The sequence below is a fragment of the Osmerus eperlanus genome, chromosome 7 (assembly GCF_963692335.1).
Source record: "Osmerus eperlanus chromosome 7, fOsmEpe2.1, whole genome shotgun sequence".
Taxonomy (NCBI): domain Eukaryota; kingdom Metazoa; phylum Chordata; class Actinopteri; order Osmeriformes; family Osmeridae; genus Osmerus; species Osmerus eperlanus.
The window spans coordinates 5,390,420-5,405,536 of NC_085024.1; the positions used below are offsets into that span (position 1 = coordinate 5,390,420).

The 15,117-nt window shown below is 43.5% G+C and overlaps 1 protein-coding gene across 1 annotated transcript; it reads left to right on the forward strand.

Moving 5' to 3' along the window:
- Positions 1 to 10,259: 10,259 nt before the first annotated feature.
- si:ch211-254p10.2 (solute carrier family 40 member 1) lies at positions 10,260 to 14,699 on the forward strand. The gene is made up of 9 exons (XM_062466263.1): positions 10,260 to 10,388; positions 11,430 to 11,535; positions 11,716 to 11,783; positions 12,123 to 12,282; positions 12,417 to 12,532; positions 12,762 to 12,888; positions 13,150 to 13,404; positions 13,587 to 14,270; positions 14,440 to 14,699. Exons 2-9 carry the CDS (start codon positions 11,433 to 11,435, stop codon positions 14,697 to 14,699), a joined length of 1,773 nt encoding a protein of 590 aa, XP_062322247.1. The 5' UTR covers positions 10,260 to 10,388; positions 11,430 to 11,432.
- Positions 14,700 to 15,117: the final 418 nt, after the last annotated feature.

A 15,117-nucleotide genomic window follows, 5' to 3' on the forward strand; every position in this document is an offset into this window, starting at 1 on the left:
CAATAATTAATGTCATGCTCGTAGACTCTCATATACAAGGAAGCCACCCTACATGAACGCTGATAACGAGGTTTACAACTTTTGTAAATACCACTTTTTAACAATGGTAGGGTCCAACATTCAATGCCATTCCAAATTGTACTGCTCTCCTCCTACTCTTTACACAGTGTAATTAAATGTTTACAAAACCCAGCTTCATTCTATAGGACGTTGTTGGCATTCAACTCAACTCCGATTTCAGGAGCCAGTGGAGTTGAATTATGTAATTTTTCAAGTTCAAGTCAGTGCAGCTTTGATGTTGTGTGAACGCACAGCCCAGTACAGTTTTTCATCCTTCCGTTCATCCCCCTCTCTGTTTCTTTCTATCCATTTAGATATCTATCCTACTCTTTCTTCAGATACCATTTACGTTTCAAATTGTGTTTTGCAATACTATGTAAAAGTATTATCAGTCGATCATTCTCTTATCACTCTGGCCTTATCCACTCAAATCAATTTTTTATCATCCTGTGTCTCCTTCTTTTGATATGATGTCGATTTCATGCAGATTAAATTAAGTACCACTACAATATTTAAGATACACATTTTGAGTCAGCAAGTATATAAATGGTATTTAGATCACAGATGTCTCTGAAGGACAATAAAACTACAATTTCATGAGTACCTGCATTGTATTCTGCAACTTGGACCAATCTAGTAACCCATATAAAGATAGTGTAGATTCCAGCACAGCGCCATAATTTGTTTTGTTTTTTATTGAAATGTTAAATGATTTACTAAAGGAACATGACACATTCATAATTGTTTAAGAAATTATAAATCCCCAAATCTGTATTAAGACGAGGCACACAAGGCAAGAAAATATAAACAATTACAAGTCACTCAATAAAAAAATGACGCACCCTCACACTTCAAATCGAAACCTTTGGCCCTGCATCCTTCTGGGAAGTCATTTGAGTATTACGACAGTTTTGATATGAATTTGATGATAAACTATTTTTTGTAAGGCTCTGTTCTGAAGGGCTAAAGGTATGAAGGATATTCCTAGGAAGTCCAATACTGGTGAAGATAACACATTCAGGAACACAGAACCCAGAGGCGTCGTTAGACCCTTTTTACTGGGGCACGTGCCCCAGTAAAGAAAGAAAGTTTCTAAATGATAGGCGTACAGATCATCGTATTTTGACTAAAACATAAAACCAATATTACGATTATGAAGCTCAAAATTTGTTATTTGCGCTCAAATGATAGCAAAAAGATTTGCGTGCACGCATTAAGGCTGCATTATCACACGCAATAACTATTGATGTCCCTGCCAAAGCTGATATCAAACTTGCGTCCCTGAACTGTTGTATAGTTGGGTAAGCCAGGGGAGTTTCTATAGCCTAGTAGTGCATTGTCCGCAGTGGCAAAAATCTGCTATCAACTTTGGGGGGGACAATTATATGACATTTTCTCAAGAGCAATTTCTGAGGGGGACACCAAAATGACTGCTGTAACACAGCCTACATTGTAATATGTTAAATGTATATTGAGGAACCATAATTAATACTCCTGGATAATTTATAGTTAGTAATTGAAGGGTTGTCTCAACTTGTTCAAATGTAGTTATAGTAGTGTTTCTTATCAGTCAAGTATGAATGCAGGTGTGCAGTTTATGTTATTACAATGGGCATGGTGCAGTCTCATCTAAAATAATCTCAATTGAACCATCATAAAAACTCGCGAAACCATTTCTCTTGAAACGTCAACACTTTGTTGGCAAGAGTCTTCGGTTCTATAAATTGTGGGTGTGGCTGATATGGTTCTGTGCCACCACTGAGGTGACTAGACAGTGCTGTGCCACTGTCTCCTATACTGGTGCTGCTGGCAAAAAGGTTGACCCCTGGTCCTGCGATGGCTGTGACACTGTCATCTGAAGTCTCTCCCTGGCACTTTCCCTTTCAACCCTAACTAACTCAGTCTGTCTCCTAGAAAATAAATAAGGTGTTTGCCATCCTCCTAACTACCAGTACCCAATACTACACAATTAATCACAACAACAATAACATTGCCTCAAACTAATCTTGGTTCAGTCACCAGTTTAAGTAGAGAGTGGGGGTATCCATGGCATTGTCCAATTATGTCCCTATTTTACAAGTCTAAAGAAGAGAACCTGTCATGTTGCCAAACAAGAGACTCAACAAATTTGAAAGAACTGAAAGATTACCAACACAAGGTGGTCAGGAACGTCTTCTGTCTCCTGAACAGGAAACTGAAATCATGAACATGGTCCTAGAAATTTTTTATGAACATTTTATCAACTAGTCTTTGAGATTAGGCCACTAGGGTTCTTTCTTTGCGTTTTGGTGTCCTGAAATGCGCTGATGTCCGTCTTTCTTTTTTCTGCAATTTTTCGACCATGCTGGCGCACACAATGTGCAGGTTATTTACAGTAGGAGATGGGCTTCTATCATTTATTACCATTCTTCTAGAATAGGCTTCGATCTAACAGGTAGCTAGACAGTCAGTTAGGAAAGGTGAAACGGATTGCATTGACAAGGATTGACAGCTGTATGAGTTCACCCTTTACACAACGCAAACTTTTGTCATTTTACAGTTTTTCTCAATTGTTTACACACAAATACTGGTACTTGAGACACAATGACCACAACATGTAACTCATGCACCAACCCCATGAACCAATTCTGCTAAACTACAAGCACAATTCCTGCTTTACATTCAAATTGCAGTTCTAAAATAAACTTTTTTCAAAACACTACACACAATTCTCTGCATTTGGCACAATTTTCATGAAGAAAATCTTTTGTTTTCACAAGGAACACACTGCCATTCAAATACGCACACTGACTCATCGCATGGACAAACACCTGTCACAAAGTTTTACAATTAGCAATCAGAGCAATCCCCCTCTCTGTTTCTTTCTATCCATTTAGATATCTATCCTACTCTTTCTTCAGATACCATTTACGTTTCAAATTGTGTTTTGCAATACTATGTAAAAGTATTATCAGTCGATCATTCTCTTATCACTCTGGCCTTATCCACTCAAATCAATTTTTTATCATCCTGTGTCTCCTTCTTTTGATATGATGTCGATTTCATGCAGATTAAATTAAGTACCACTACAATATTTAAGATACACATTTTGAGTCAGCAAGTATATAAATGGTATTTAGATCACAGATGTCTCTGAAGGACAATAAAACTACAATTTCATGAGTACCTGCATTGTATTCTGCAACTTGGACCAATCTAGTAACCCATATAAAGATAGTGTAGATTCCAGCACAGCGCCATAATTTGTTTTGTTTTTTATTGAAATGTTAAATGATTTACTAAAGGAACATGACACATTCATAATTGTTTAAGAAATTATAAATCCCCAAATCTGTATTAAGACGAGGCACACAAGGCAAGAAAATATAAACAATTACAAGTCACTCAATAAAAAAATGACGCACCCTCACACTTCAAATCGAAACCTTTGGCCCTGCATCCTTCTGGGAAGTCATTTGAGTATTACGACAGTTTTGATATGAATTTGATGATAAACTATTTTTTGTAAGGCTCTGTTCTGAAGGGCTAAAGGTATGAAGGATATTCCTAGGAAGTCCAATACTGGTGAAGATAACACATTCAGGAACACAGAACCCAGAGGCGTCGTTAGACCCTTTTTACTGGGGCACGTGCCCCAGTAAAGAAAGAAAGTTTCTAAATGATAGGCGTACAGATCATCGTATTTTGACTAAAACATAAAACCAATATTACGATTATGAAGCTCAAAATTTGTTATTTGCGCTCAAATGATAGCAAAAAGATTTGCGTGCACGCATTAAGGCTGCATTATCACACGCAATAACTATTGATGTCCCTGCCAAAGCTGATATCAAACTTGCGTCCCTGAACTGTTGTATAGTTGGGTAAGCCAGGGGAGTTTCTATAGCCTAGTAGTGCATTGTCCGCAGTGGCAAAAATCTGCTATCAACTTTGGGGGGGACAATTATATGACATTTTCTCAAGAGCAATTTCTGAGGGGGACACCAAAATGACTGCTGTAACACAGCCTACATTGTAATATGTTAAATGTATATTGAGGAACCATAATTAATACTCCTGGATAATTTATAGTTAGTAATTGAAGGGTTGTCTCAACTTGTTCAAATGTAGTTATAGTAGTGTTTCTTATCAGTCAAGTATGAATGCAGGTGTGCAGTTTATGTTATTACAATGGGCATGGTGCAGTCTCATCTAAAATAATCTCAATTGAACCATCATAAAAACTCGCGAAACCATTTCTCTTGAAACGTCAACACTTTGTTGGCAAGAGTCTTCGGTTCTATAAATTGTGGGTGTGGCTGATATGGTTCTGTGCCACCACTGAGGTGACTAGACAGTGCTGTGCCACTGTCTCCTATACTGGTGCTGCTGGCAAAAAGGTTGACCCCTGGTCCTGCGATGGCTGTGACACTGTCATCTGAAGTCTCTCCCTGGCACTTTCCCTTTCAACCCTAACTAACTCAGTCTGTCTCCTAGAAAATAAATAAGGTGTTTGCCATCCTCCTAACTACCAGTACCCAATACTACACAATTAATCACAACAACAATAACATTGCCTCAAACTAATCTTGGTTCAGTCACCAGTTTAAGTAGAGAGTGGGGGTATCCATGGCATTGTCCAATTATGTCCCTATTTTACAAGTCTAAAGAAGAGAACCTGTCATGTTGCCAAACAAGAGACTCAACAAATTTGAAAGAACTGAAAGATTACCAACACAAGGTGGTCAGGAACGTCTTCTGTCTCCTGAACAGGAAACTGAAATCATGAACATGGTCCTAGAAATTTTTTATGAACATTTTATCAACTAGTCTTTGAGATTAGGCCACTAGGGTTCTTTCTTTGCGTTTTGGTGTCCTGAAATGCGCTGATGTCCGTCTTTCTTTTTTCTGCAATTTTTCGACCATGCTGGCGCACACAATGTGCAGGTTATTTACAGTAGGAGATGGGCTTCTATCATTTATTACCATTCTTCTAGAATAGGCTTCGATCTAACAGGTAGCTAGACAGTCAGTTAGGAAAGGTGAAACGGATTGCATTGACAAGGATTGACAGCTGTATGAGTTCACCCTTTACACAACGCAAACTTTTGTCATTTTACAGTTTTTCTCAATTGTTTACACACAAATACTGGTACTTGAGACACAATGACCACAACATGTAACTCATGCACCAACCCCATGAACCAATTCTGCTAAACTACAAGCACAATTCCTGCTTTACATTCAAATTGCAGTTCTAAAATAAACTTTTTTCAAAACACTACACACAATTCTCTGCATTTGGCACAATTTTCATGAAGAAAATCTTTTGTTTTCACAAGGAACACACTGCCATTCAAATACGCACACTGACTCATCGCATGGACAAACACCTGTCACAAAGTTTTACAATTAGCAATCAGAGCTTTAGCATAAAAGGGCAACAGGTGACCTCTTCTTTTTTTGAGCAATGGATGCCAACATTGGAAACAGAGGCAGAGGAGTGAGAGTAAGAGGAGGAGGACGGGGAGGACGAGGATGAGGAAGGCCAAGGACCATAATCTCTGATGTGATCCGAGCCGCTTTGGTTGACCATGTAGTCAACCATGGTCTAACAATGAGGGAGGCTGCAACTTTGTGTTGGTTGGGATGTACACTGTGTACATTGTTTTTCTGGGAAAAATACGTAAAATATATTTGTTACCGTGTATTTCTGTGTTCTGAGTATAAAATTTTTTTACAACACACTTATGTCTGTACTGTCTGTAGTAAGTGTAACACTGAACAAAAAAAGGCCTAACTCACTATGATGAATGAAGAAGAAGTGTTTTCCATTCATCATAGTGTTTTACATTGAGCACATCAGTGTTCAAATGGTTCTTATAAATGTCTATTCATATGATGGTTTGTGTTTGTCATTTGAAAACAAAATACCATTTTGAGATTAAATAACATTGTTTTTAATGTTAAGTTTAATTTAGCAGGAGAAGTGAGGGGTTTTGCCCATTGTGTGTGTGTTTTTTTGATTTGTGTGTAGAGTTCTGCGAGTATGAGGTATGCATTCAGAAAATGTGTGTAACCAATCGAGAAAAACTCATATAATTTATGGTTTGGTTTTATTAAATTTACATTACATTAACATTTAGTCATTTAGCAGACGTTCTTATCCAGAGCGACTTACAGTAAGTACAGGGACATTCCCCCCGAAGCAAGTAGGGTGAAGTGCCTTGCCCAAGGACACGTCATTTGGCACGGCTGGGAATCGAACTGGCAACCTTCAGATTACTATCCCGACTCCCTCACCGCTCAGCCATCTGACTCTGGGAAGCCAGCCAATATATTGCTGGCTGCTGGGAGTCAGAATTGCTGAATTTGAAGAGCTAGCGAGCCCCAATTCCGTTTGTGTGGTATTTGCCATCTTTGCTATCGCCAGTTTACTCCAGATCGGCACACATGTGCTTCAAAGTCCCTAGAGACGATTTAGCTTTTGCAACGAGACTATTTAAGATAATTATGACAATGGTAGAATATATTATAGTTCTGTTCAGTATCGCTAACCATGGCAAATGGATTTCGAAGAACTACAATATCCGTGCTGATCTTGGATTAAATTGACGACAGCAAAGTTTCCATCTTTTGACGACGCCAAATGGAATAGGTGCTAGCTAATGTTTGCTCCATCGGTTTGTTTGCTAGCTATGCAAATGCATCTAGCTTAGTGTGTGTGAACCCTGCCAACATAGTGAAATCGCTATGATGCGATTAACTGGATTAATTCCACGTTAGCTACGTGCACTTCAGATGGTAGACACTCAAGTCACCTTGTCAGATAAGGAACACAACTAACTAAGTTACTGCATTGCTACCAGGGCTGCCAACTTTTCCAAAAACCTTGGCGTGAGATTTGGTAGCAACCCCCCCCCACCCCCCCCCACCCCCCCCCCCGGGGCTAGCTATCGCGAGCTTCAACCCCCCCCCCCCCCCAAGCGAGTTTACACGGCTGTTTGCGCGTCAATGATGCTTCACTCCGTTAACTTGCGCCTCGTCCGTTACTGTTTACAACGTTAGCTTGGCTACTTGTTTGCCGTTGCCTTTTCAGCGTGAGATATACAATGTGTGGCGTGAGAGCGTGAGAAATGTTTGAAATGCATGTGTCACAGGCGAAACCGTGAGAGTTGGCAGCTCTGATTGCTACAGGGCTGTCATTTCGGTCTTTTGTCACAATAACCTACATTCGTGGCCGTGGCCAACACTGCATTTTACCCGTGCTTCCCAACTTTACAACTGGCTCTGGAACCAATGCTATACAAAAAATGTCTTTATGGTTAAAAGAACATGACATTGTTTACAAGAGCACAGATTCTACATAGATCTAGCCTCTTAATTTTGCTCTCGAAGTGCACCAGATTCATGCGTTTAACTTTAAAATTTGATACATTTTCTTACGGGGGAGCATGCCCCCGGACCCCCCTAGAGGGTCGGGGGTTCGCCGTATCCTTCTCACTTTTTTCACCCTTGACTTGTTTGCATGCCTGTTATTAGCAAGGGGTTTTTGCACTTTTGCAAGGCACTGTATTCATGTCACATTGTTATTGGGGGCTGAGCACCCCTAAAGGTCTGATCCTAGAATCGCCCCTGAGTCTAGGCCTAGTCATATTATCGTTATCACACGATGACTGACATATTGTCACATTATAAACATATTTCTTTCAAAATAGGCTTAATAATTTTATTAGCACTAAATACATTTAAGTGTTTTGCATAGTCGATGTTATAGGTCACTTTTAAAATCATGTCATACTTTATCATTATATCCTGGCCATGGATGCATTAATCATTGCTGCCTTTCAAAGATGTCAGGTGAAAAGCAATTAATTCATTAATTAATTTTGAGGGGGGGCTGGGGGAGGGGAAATGTCACTCTTGCTAGCTTCTCTCAGTCACTGACTCTAATTCAAACAGCTGGTGATGTTACTTAGCTAGCTACCTAACATAGTGACCAATGCAGGGAAAATGGTGACAGTTATGAATGTTTTATTGTATTGATTTGTAGAAATAAATTGTCAAACCAATCCTTTTTTTTACAACTACTTACTTGACTTCAGCCACCATCAGACACAAACAGATACTGTCCGATTTTCACACACGCACCTGCATCACTGCTGAGGGCTGGGGCTGTGGATCAAACCATTGTGGGACCAAGGGCGGGGTTCGCAATCTTTTTAAACTTAAAAAAGCGCCATTGTGTCCATAATCAGCAAAGCGCTTTCATTGCATATTATCAATGTTATTGAAATTACATAGTTATGTTTACAGTGATTTATTGTGGGGGACAAATCATATTTTCCCAGGATGGGGGGGTCGTGTCCCCCCTGTCCCCCCCCAGGATTTCAGCCCATGATTGTGCGCAGCAAGCATGAAAAAAAAAGGGATATGAATAGGAGCCTGTTCCCCAGTAGAGTTTTAAGTCTAACAACGCCTCTGACAGAACCACTGAGAGCTGGAATGTTTTTAAATTTTATTTCCTTAATTGTAGTTTAGATACTACTTACATTTAGTCATTTAGCAGACGCTCTTATCCAGAGCGACTTACAGTAAGTACAGGGACATTCCCCCGAGGCAAGCAGGGTGAAGTGCCTTGCCCAAGGACACAACGTCAGTTGGCATGACCGGGAATCGAACTGGCAACCTTCGGATTACTAGCCCGATTCCCTCACCGCTCAGCCACCTGACCACCTGACTCTGGTTGTGTACGAAGGGAGATCGACACCGTAGGCACGCGGAACTCGAGGGAAGCAGAATGTCCCTGGTTGACTGGTTCCTTGCTCCTCTCCCGGGCCTTTTCTCTCTGCAGGTGGACTTTCCCCTGGCTGATGTGCGGGCCTATCCAGGCTGGGTGTTTGCTCTCTGCGTCCTTCTGTCCTCCCTCCCCTGCGTGTCCATGCCCCTCGTCGCCCTCGACAGACTCGCAGGGCTGCAGAGGAAGCGACTGGCGGAGAGACGTGACCCGAACCCATAACCAGGATGAATGATACGTCTCGGATGTATAGATTGAGGGTGCCAAGCTACTGTGGCATTTACTGTAGACATGAAGACACATAAAGGTCTCATTTTCGAAAGGGTCGTTCTTTATGCATGTTCTACACTGATTACACTGTAGGCCCCAGGGTCCATGTTTGCTACAGCAAATCCGATCTGAGAAATGTTGATTGAAGTATTCCTTGGGAGAACAATAGTTATCTTTTGACAGAAAGCTCAAACAGCAGATAGACGGCATGGATTTGTTATAACGTTGTTTGATTGGCATTTAATCACAGCCTTTTAAAGTGACAGTCTCAAAACGTGTCCAAATCTAACGTCTGGTTTTGCGTGAACTACTGGCAATATCAACCACTGGGCATCTGAACCACTGGCAATATGAAGCACTTGGCATATAAATCACTGGTGATATGAATCACTGATTTGTGACAGATGCTGAATCATTGGCAACATAATCAGTGTAGAATGATGTCTAGTAGAACAGCTTGTTCCACATAACAGACATCCAGAGACTGTTACAAAAACAGATGTCTCATTTTAGATTGTGCATGTGGTGTCAATATTTGTACAATTAAAGATATAGCTACTGCTTTTCACAACTGTTGCTTTAGATTAAAAACAAACTCAGTGCAATCTGTTTTCCCTTTCCCTAATAATCATTAGATGTCATTCAGCATTAACTGATAAAGCACACTGTACATGACATAACTGCTATAGTAAAACATTTGTATAAAGTAAAGCTTAAACTGTGTTTGGGACCATTTCAAATCATCACAAAAATATTACATATTTATGTAACCATGATCATGACATCATGTTGTTTGCCTTTCTGTTGTTTGAAAAAAGGAAATCTACATAAATGGAATCAAGTGCTTCCCACTATGCGCACAGTAAGAAAAGAGAGAGAGAGACAGAGAGAGACAGAGAAAGAAAGAGAGAGTGTGACAGAGAAAAAGAAGAGAGAGAGATAGAAGTATGCAAATGTATGTTTCTGCGCATGTGTGTGTTTGAGTCATACGAGTAACACAGTTGTCCTTTTTTGTAGGGTGGGTGGACGGTGATATTGTCCTCTCTCTGTCACGTGCTCTGGAATATGCTGGCTCCCTTTGTTGTCCCTCGGCCTGTTCTGCTTTTCTGGCACTTTCATACAATGGTGCACTTTTACACACACTGATGTTATCAAGCCTTTCAGAGTACTACAGCTTGAACTCCAGCTCTCAGGAAAGAGTAGCATCCCAATGTAGGATACATGGCAAAAGACACATCGTCAAGGATCATCAGTGAGGAATCCCTGTAACATCAGAACAAAGGTGAAGTGAGTTGTTTGGCCTGGCTTGAGCAGCTATGATAGGAATCCTTTAGATGCTAGATTTTAGACTGAGGCTTCTTGACAATCAGAAAGTATTATCTTTTACAGACAAACAATTCTTCTTTGGATTTAAAGTGATGTTTGTTTGAAATGTGGGCCCTACAGTGGTGTGAAAGTGTCTTGTTTTATCCTTTGAGATTGTGAAGAGTGTGTGTGCAGATAGTCAGGCCTAGTGAGAAGTGGAAGCCATTTTAAATGTAGGCCTCGTTAGTTTATTTGTAAGAAATGTTGATAAACACTTTCGGCTGTAAATGTTCCACAGTAAAATACAGTTATTGATGAAAGCATACCATGTATTGTAAAATTGTGTTTAGTCTTGAAACAGAAATTCAAAATGGCCGTCGAGCATTTGTGGTGCTGAAGGTGCAGGTTGTTGAAAGACCAACTCTAGACCTCCCATTACTGTAATATAACTGGGGGGTATATGGGGGTGCATTAAAGAAGATGCTCTTTAGAATACCAGAATGAACTATTTAAAAACCAACTATACCCTAATGATAACAACACAGAAGCTGCCTTTATCATGGCAAGAGAAGTCTGTTTTTACTTATCTCAAGTTATCTCAAAAGTCTGCCTTTGAGACAATGGCAGAGTAAACTCTTTAAGCTACAAAGCCCTCTGTTTGGTGACGTTATTTTCCAGAATGGCCTCCTGGTATGTACATGAGGACAGAGCCAGTTGCAGGTCAATAGTTCCCCGATAAATACCAGAGGCCACAAGGTGAAGATTCAGAACGAGAGACGATACTTCTCCTATTTAGCTGCATCCATCATCTTTAATATACAGTTATGAATGTGTTTGTGAGGGAAAACTATGTTGTCTAATGGAAGAAATCTGTTGGCAAAAGTGAACCACTACTGTGAGAACTGTCTACATTTCAAATGTGGCTCCTTACTACCTGTTGTTGTTTGGAAGGTAAGACCAAAAAGACTGGTGGTTGCCAAGCAACCTGACCTAGCCAGTGACCTTTGACCTTCCACAGGCCATGTCCCTGCGAGCAGACGCTCCCCAGTGTGGAGGGGTGGTGGTGGAGTTTGAGTCTGACGACAGTAGGGAGGCCAGGACCAGGAAGGCCAGGACTAAACCAGGTGAGCTGGGATCCGCTGAACACACTCCACACCAAGATAAGACAGCAGAAGTGCTTTGGAATTTCTGTAGAAGTTAGGAACTGAATACAATACTTATTCCTCAGAAGAAGTCTTGCCCAGTACTCGATGGAAGATGTGCAGTGTTTTCAAGGCAGTCTCTGTCTCTGCCTCGTTTTACAGCTACAGCTCTCATCTACCTCAGGGGTCCTAAGTTCCTGATCTATGTAAGCGGAGCACTGTCAATGTGGGTAAGAAGCCTTTTTACTGAACACCACTGTAGATGACAGAATGCAGTGACACTGTAAGTCTTTTCTAAAAGCTAAAGTAAGGAATTCACCCAAGTTTATCTTTGGTTGGAAAGTTAGCTTTGGTTCAGAAGCCCTATATTTGCAAAGTCAATCTGAAGAAGATCAATAAATAAATCTAACCCTAACCAGTTGTTGAATATCAGCAGAGCTGTTTGTTTTGGCATTCTGTTAATAATTTATTAATGGTATGAGCATCTACAGATGATCTACAGTGGACTCTCAAAATAAAGTGTAAACTTCTAATGTGGTTCTGCTAAGATAGATTTGTCTGTTTGACAGGGTGACCGCATGTGGCACTTTGCCATCTCTGTGTTCCTGATCGAGCTTTATGGTCGGAATCTGCTGTTGACCGCGATTTTCGGCCTGGTGGTGGCCGGGTCAGTGCTTCTCCTCGGGGCTCTGATTGGAGACTGGGTTGATCGCAACCCCAGAAACAAAGGTAGAGCTTGACCAAGTTCATCTCCATATGAGGGATTTGACGTTGTCGACTTCCATCTACCTTTCTGAACCCAGTCAGCTGACCGTTCGGTTGTGGAAGCTTGAACTGTCTTTTCTCCCCCTTTCTGTTTTTAGTGGCTCACGCGTCACTGTTCATTCAGAACATTTCAGTGACGGTCTGTAGCATTGTGCTCATGTTGGTGTTCTCATATAAAGAATGGATTGAGCAGATTTGGGATGGATGGTTGACTGTGAGTACCTTTCACCCTTAGCAACCGTAGCGATCTCACTACATGTTGATCACCTCCACTATGTTTCCCCGCCTTGATTCGATACGACCGGAGAGTCTCCCGTGCCGTGACTCCTGCTATTGTTTCCCCTGCATCGGGTCCCCATGCCTTGTCTGTTGCTGCTGCCAAGCCTCCTAGCGCTCTGTGCTGTCACGTATAGTAACATGTTGCATCACAAAACTTACACAAGGTGGTTTGTTATACGGTGGTGATCGTCCTGGCAGATGTGGCTAACCTTGCGAGCACGGCGCTGACCATCGCCATTCAGAGGGACTGGATAGTGGTTATCACTGGCTATAACCGCGGTCATCTTGCTGGTGAGAGTCCCACACAATCTGCAACTGTCAACCCTTTGTCTGGTTTCTGTAGTGTTTGGCGTTGTTTTGTTTCAGTTTTTTCTGTAAAAAAGAAAGGTAACTGCAAAGCTTCTGTCTGGTTTCTGCGTTGTTTTGCAAATTGTGATGTGGTCGTTAAATAAAAAGTTTATAATGAAGTGTTTTGATCGTGGATGAATGGTCACTGCATGTGGTCACCACCACAACCAAATCAACCTCCGGCATTTTCTGATTCTGATGAAGGGATGAACGCAACCATGCGTCGCATTGATCAGGTGACCAACATCCTGGCACCCCTGGCAGTGGGACAGGTCATGACCCTGGCCTCGAACGTGGTTGGCTGCGGCTTCATCCTGGGCTGGAACCTGGTTTCCCTCATAGTGGAGTTCATCTTCCTGTCGCGCGTGTACCGCATCGTCCCTGAGCTGTCCGTCAAACCGCCCGTGGAGGAGGAGAACGAAGCCTGCCAGCACAGGAACAGGGGAAGGAAGTCACAAGGTAGGCACAGACCCAAATGGCACATCCTCGTGTGAAAGATATATTTTGGGGGGGGTTTTGAAGCGAGACGTGCACCACAAACGCAGGTCATAGTATTGCAGAACATGGGACGATATCCATACGGTATTAAGCGCGAGAACAACGACGGGAGTGAATGGTTTGCCTTTTTCGACCCACGTCAGTTGAGGCCGAAGAGAGAGAGGCCCCGGTCGTGACGAGCCAGGACAACTGCAGCATGAGCTTCCACCTGAAGAAGATCCCCGACCTGCCTCTGTGCGTCCGGAGGATCCGCTGCCTCCTGAGCACCTGCAAGGAAGGCTGGAGGGCCTACTACCGCCAGCCCGTCTTCCTGGCCGGCATGGGCCTGGCCTTCCTCTACACCACCGTGCTGGGCTTCGACTGCATCACCACCGGCTACGCCTACACCCAGGGCATCAGCGGGTCACTGCTGAGTGTGCTGATGGGGGTCTCGGCCATCACGGGCCTCATGGGGACGGTGATGTTCACCAAGCTGAGGAAGGCGTACGGTCTGGTGAACACCGGCATCATCTCCAGCTGCCTCCACCTGGGCTGCCTGCTGCTCTGCGTTTTCTCCGTCTTCGCCCCCGGGAGCCCCATGGACCTCAGCCTGCTCGTGCCCCTCGCCGACTCCAACTCGTCCTCGGAGGCCGGGGGCATGTCGGGCCCGAGCCCCGAGCGGGCCTACCCCCTGCGGAGGAGCAGCAACATGCCGCTCCTGCCCGATCGCTCGTCCATCCACTGGACCAACAACACGGTGCTGTTCGAGAACATGCCCTCGGGAACGGCGCCGGACTCCTACGTCTCCATCATCCTGCTCTTCCTGGGTGTCATCACGGCTCGCATCGGTGAGAAGGGGGGGGGGGTGGGGGGGGGGGGGGTTTGGCGAGTGAATAGACATGAGACAGATGCGGTTTGGAGATTGAAGCAGCCTTTCACCCTGTGTGTTCTGTGGTAGCACTGGGTTTCTGTGTGTCCGATGAGTTTGGTTTCATGTGTGCCGTGTGTGTGTTCCAGGTCTGTGGTCCTTCGACCTGACCGTAACCCAGCTCCTGCAGGAAAACATCTGTGTGTCGGAGAGGGGTGTGGTGAACGGGGTGCAGAGCTCCATGAACTACCTCATGGACCTCCTCCACTTCATCATGGTGATCTCGGCCCCGCAGCCGCAGCACTTCGGCATCCTGGTCCTCATCTCCGTCTTGTTCATCACCACCGGACACGTCATGTACTTCCTGTACGCGCGCAAAGCCAAGAGAAAACAGAGCCGCGACACGTAAGGAGGCCTTACGTCGGCCTCCCCCCCCCCCCCCGCCCCCCCGCGCGCGGACACCACTCTGCACCTGTGAAATGAATGTCTCCCCGGTTCCCTTGGCAGTCTCATTGCTGAGCAACAACGCAATAAAAACCGCACTCCCCATCCAGTCATTCATTTCAGCACAACACAGCAAGTCTGCCTCCCACCCTGCAGGCTTGACTCTCCGAGTGGCACGTGGCCTCCCCGTGTCAGCACACCGAAACTCAGGTGAACTAGAGTAAGAGCCACCCTGTTCCCCTCCTGTGTGTCCGACGATGTGGCCAGTGCAGTGCGGGCCCCACCACGTGACCACGTGACTGTGACCGTCAGATTCTACAGGACACCTCCTCCGGAACACTGCGGGAGTCCCCACCACACGCACATTTGGGGATGGGAGGACA

What these genes read in the sequence shown, in the direction of transcription:
- si:ch211-254p10.2 (XM_062466263.1), top strand. Translation starts at nt 11,433, where the DNA reads ATGTCCCTGCGAGCAGACGCTCCCCAGTGTGGAGGGGTGGTGGTGGAG. An exon ending in GAAGGCCAGGACTAAACCAG is followed by an intron (nt 11,536 to 11,715) that starts GTGAGCTGGGAT and finishes CTCGTTTTACAG; the next exon opens with CTACAGCTCTCATCTACCTC. An exon ending in TAACCGCGGTCATCTTGCTG is followed by an intron (nt 12,889 to 13,149) that starts GTGAGAGTCCCA and finishes ATTCTGATGAAG; the next exon opens with GGATGAACGCAACCATGCGT.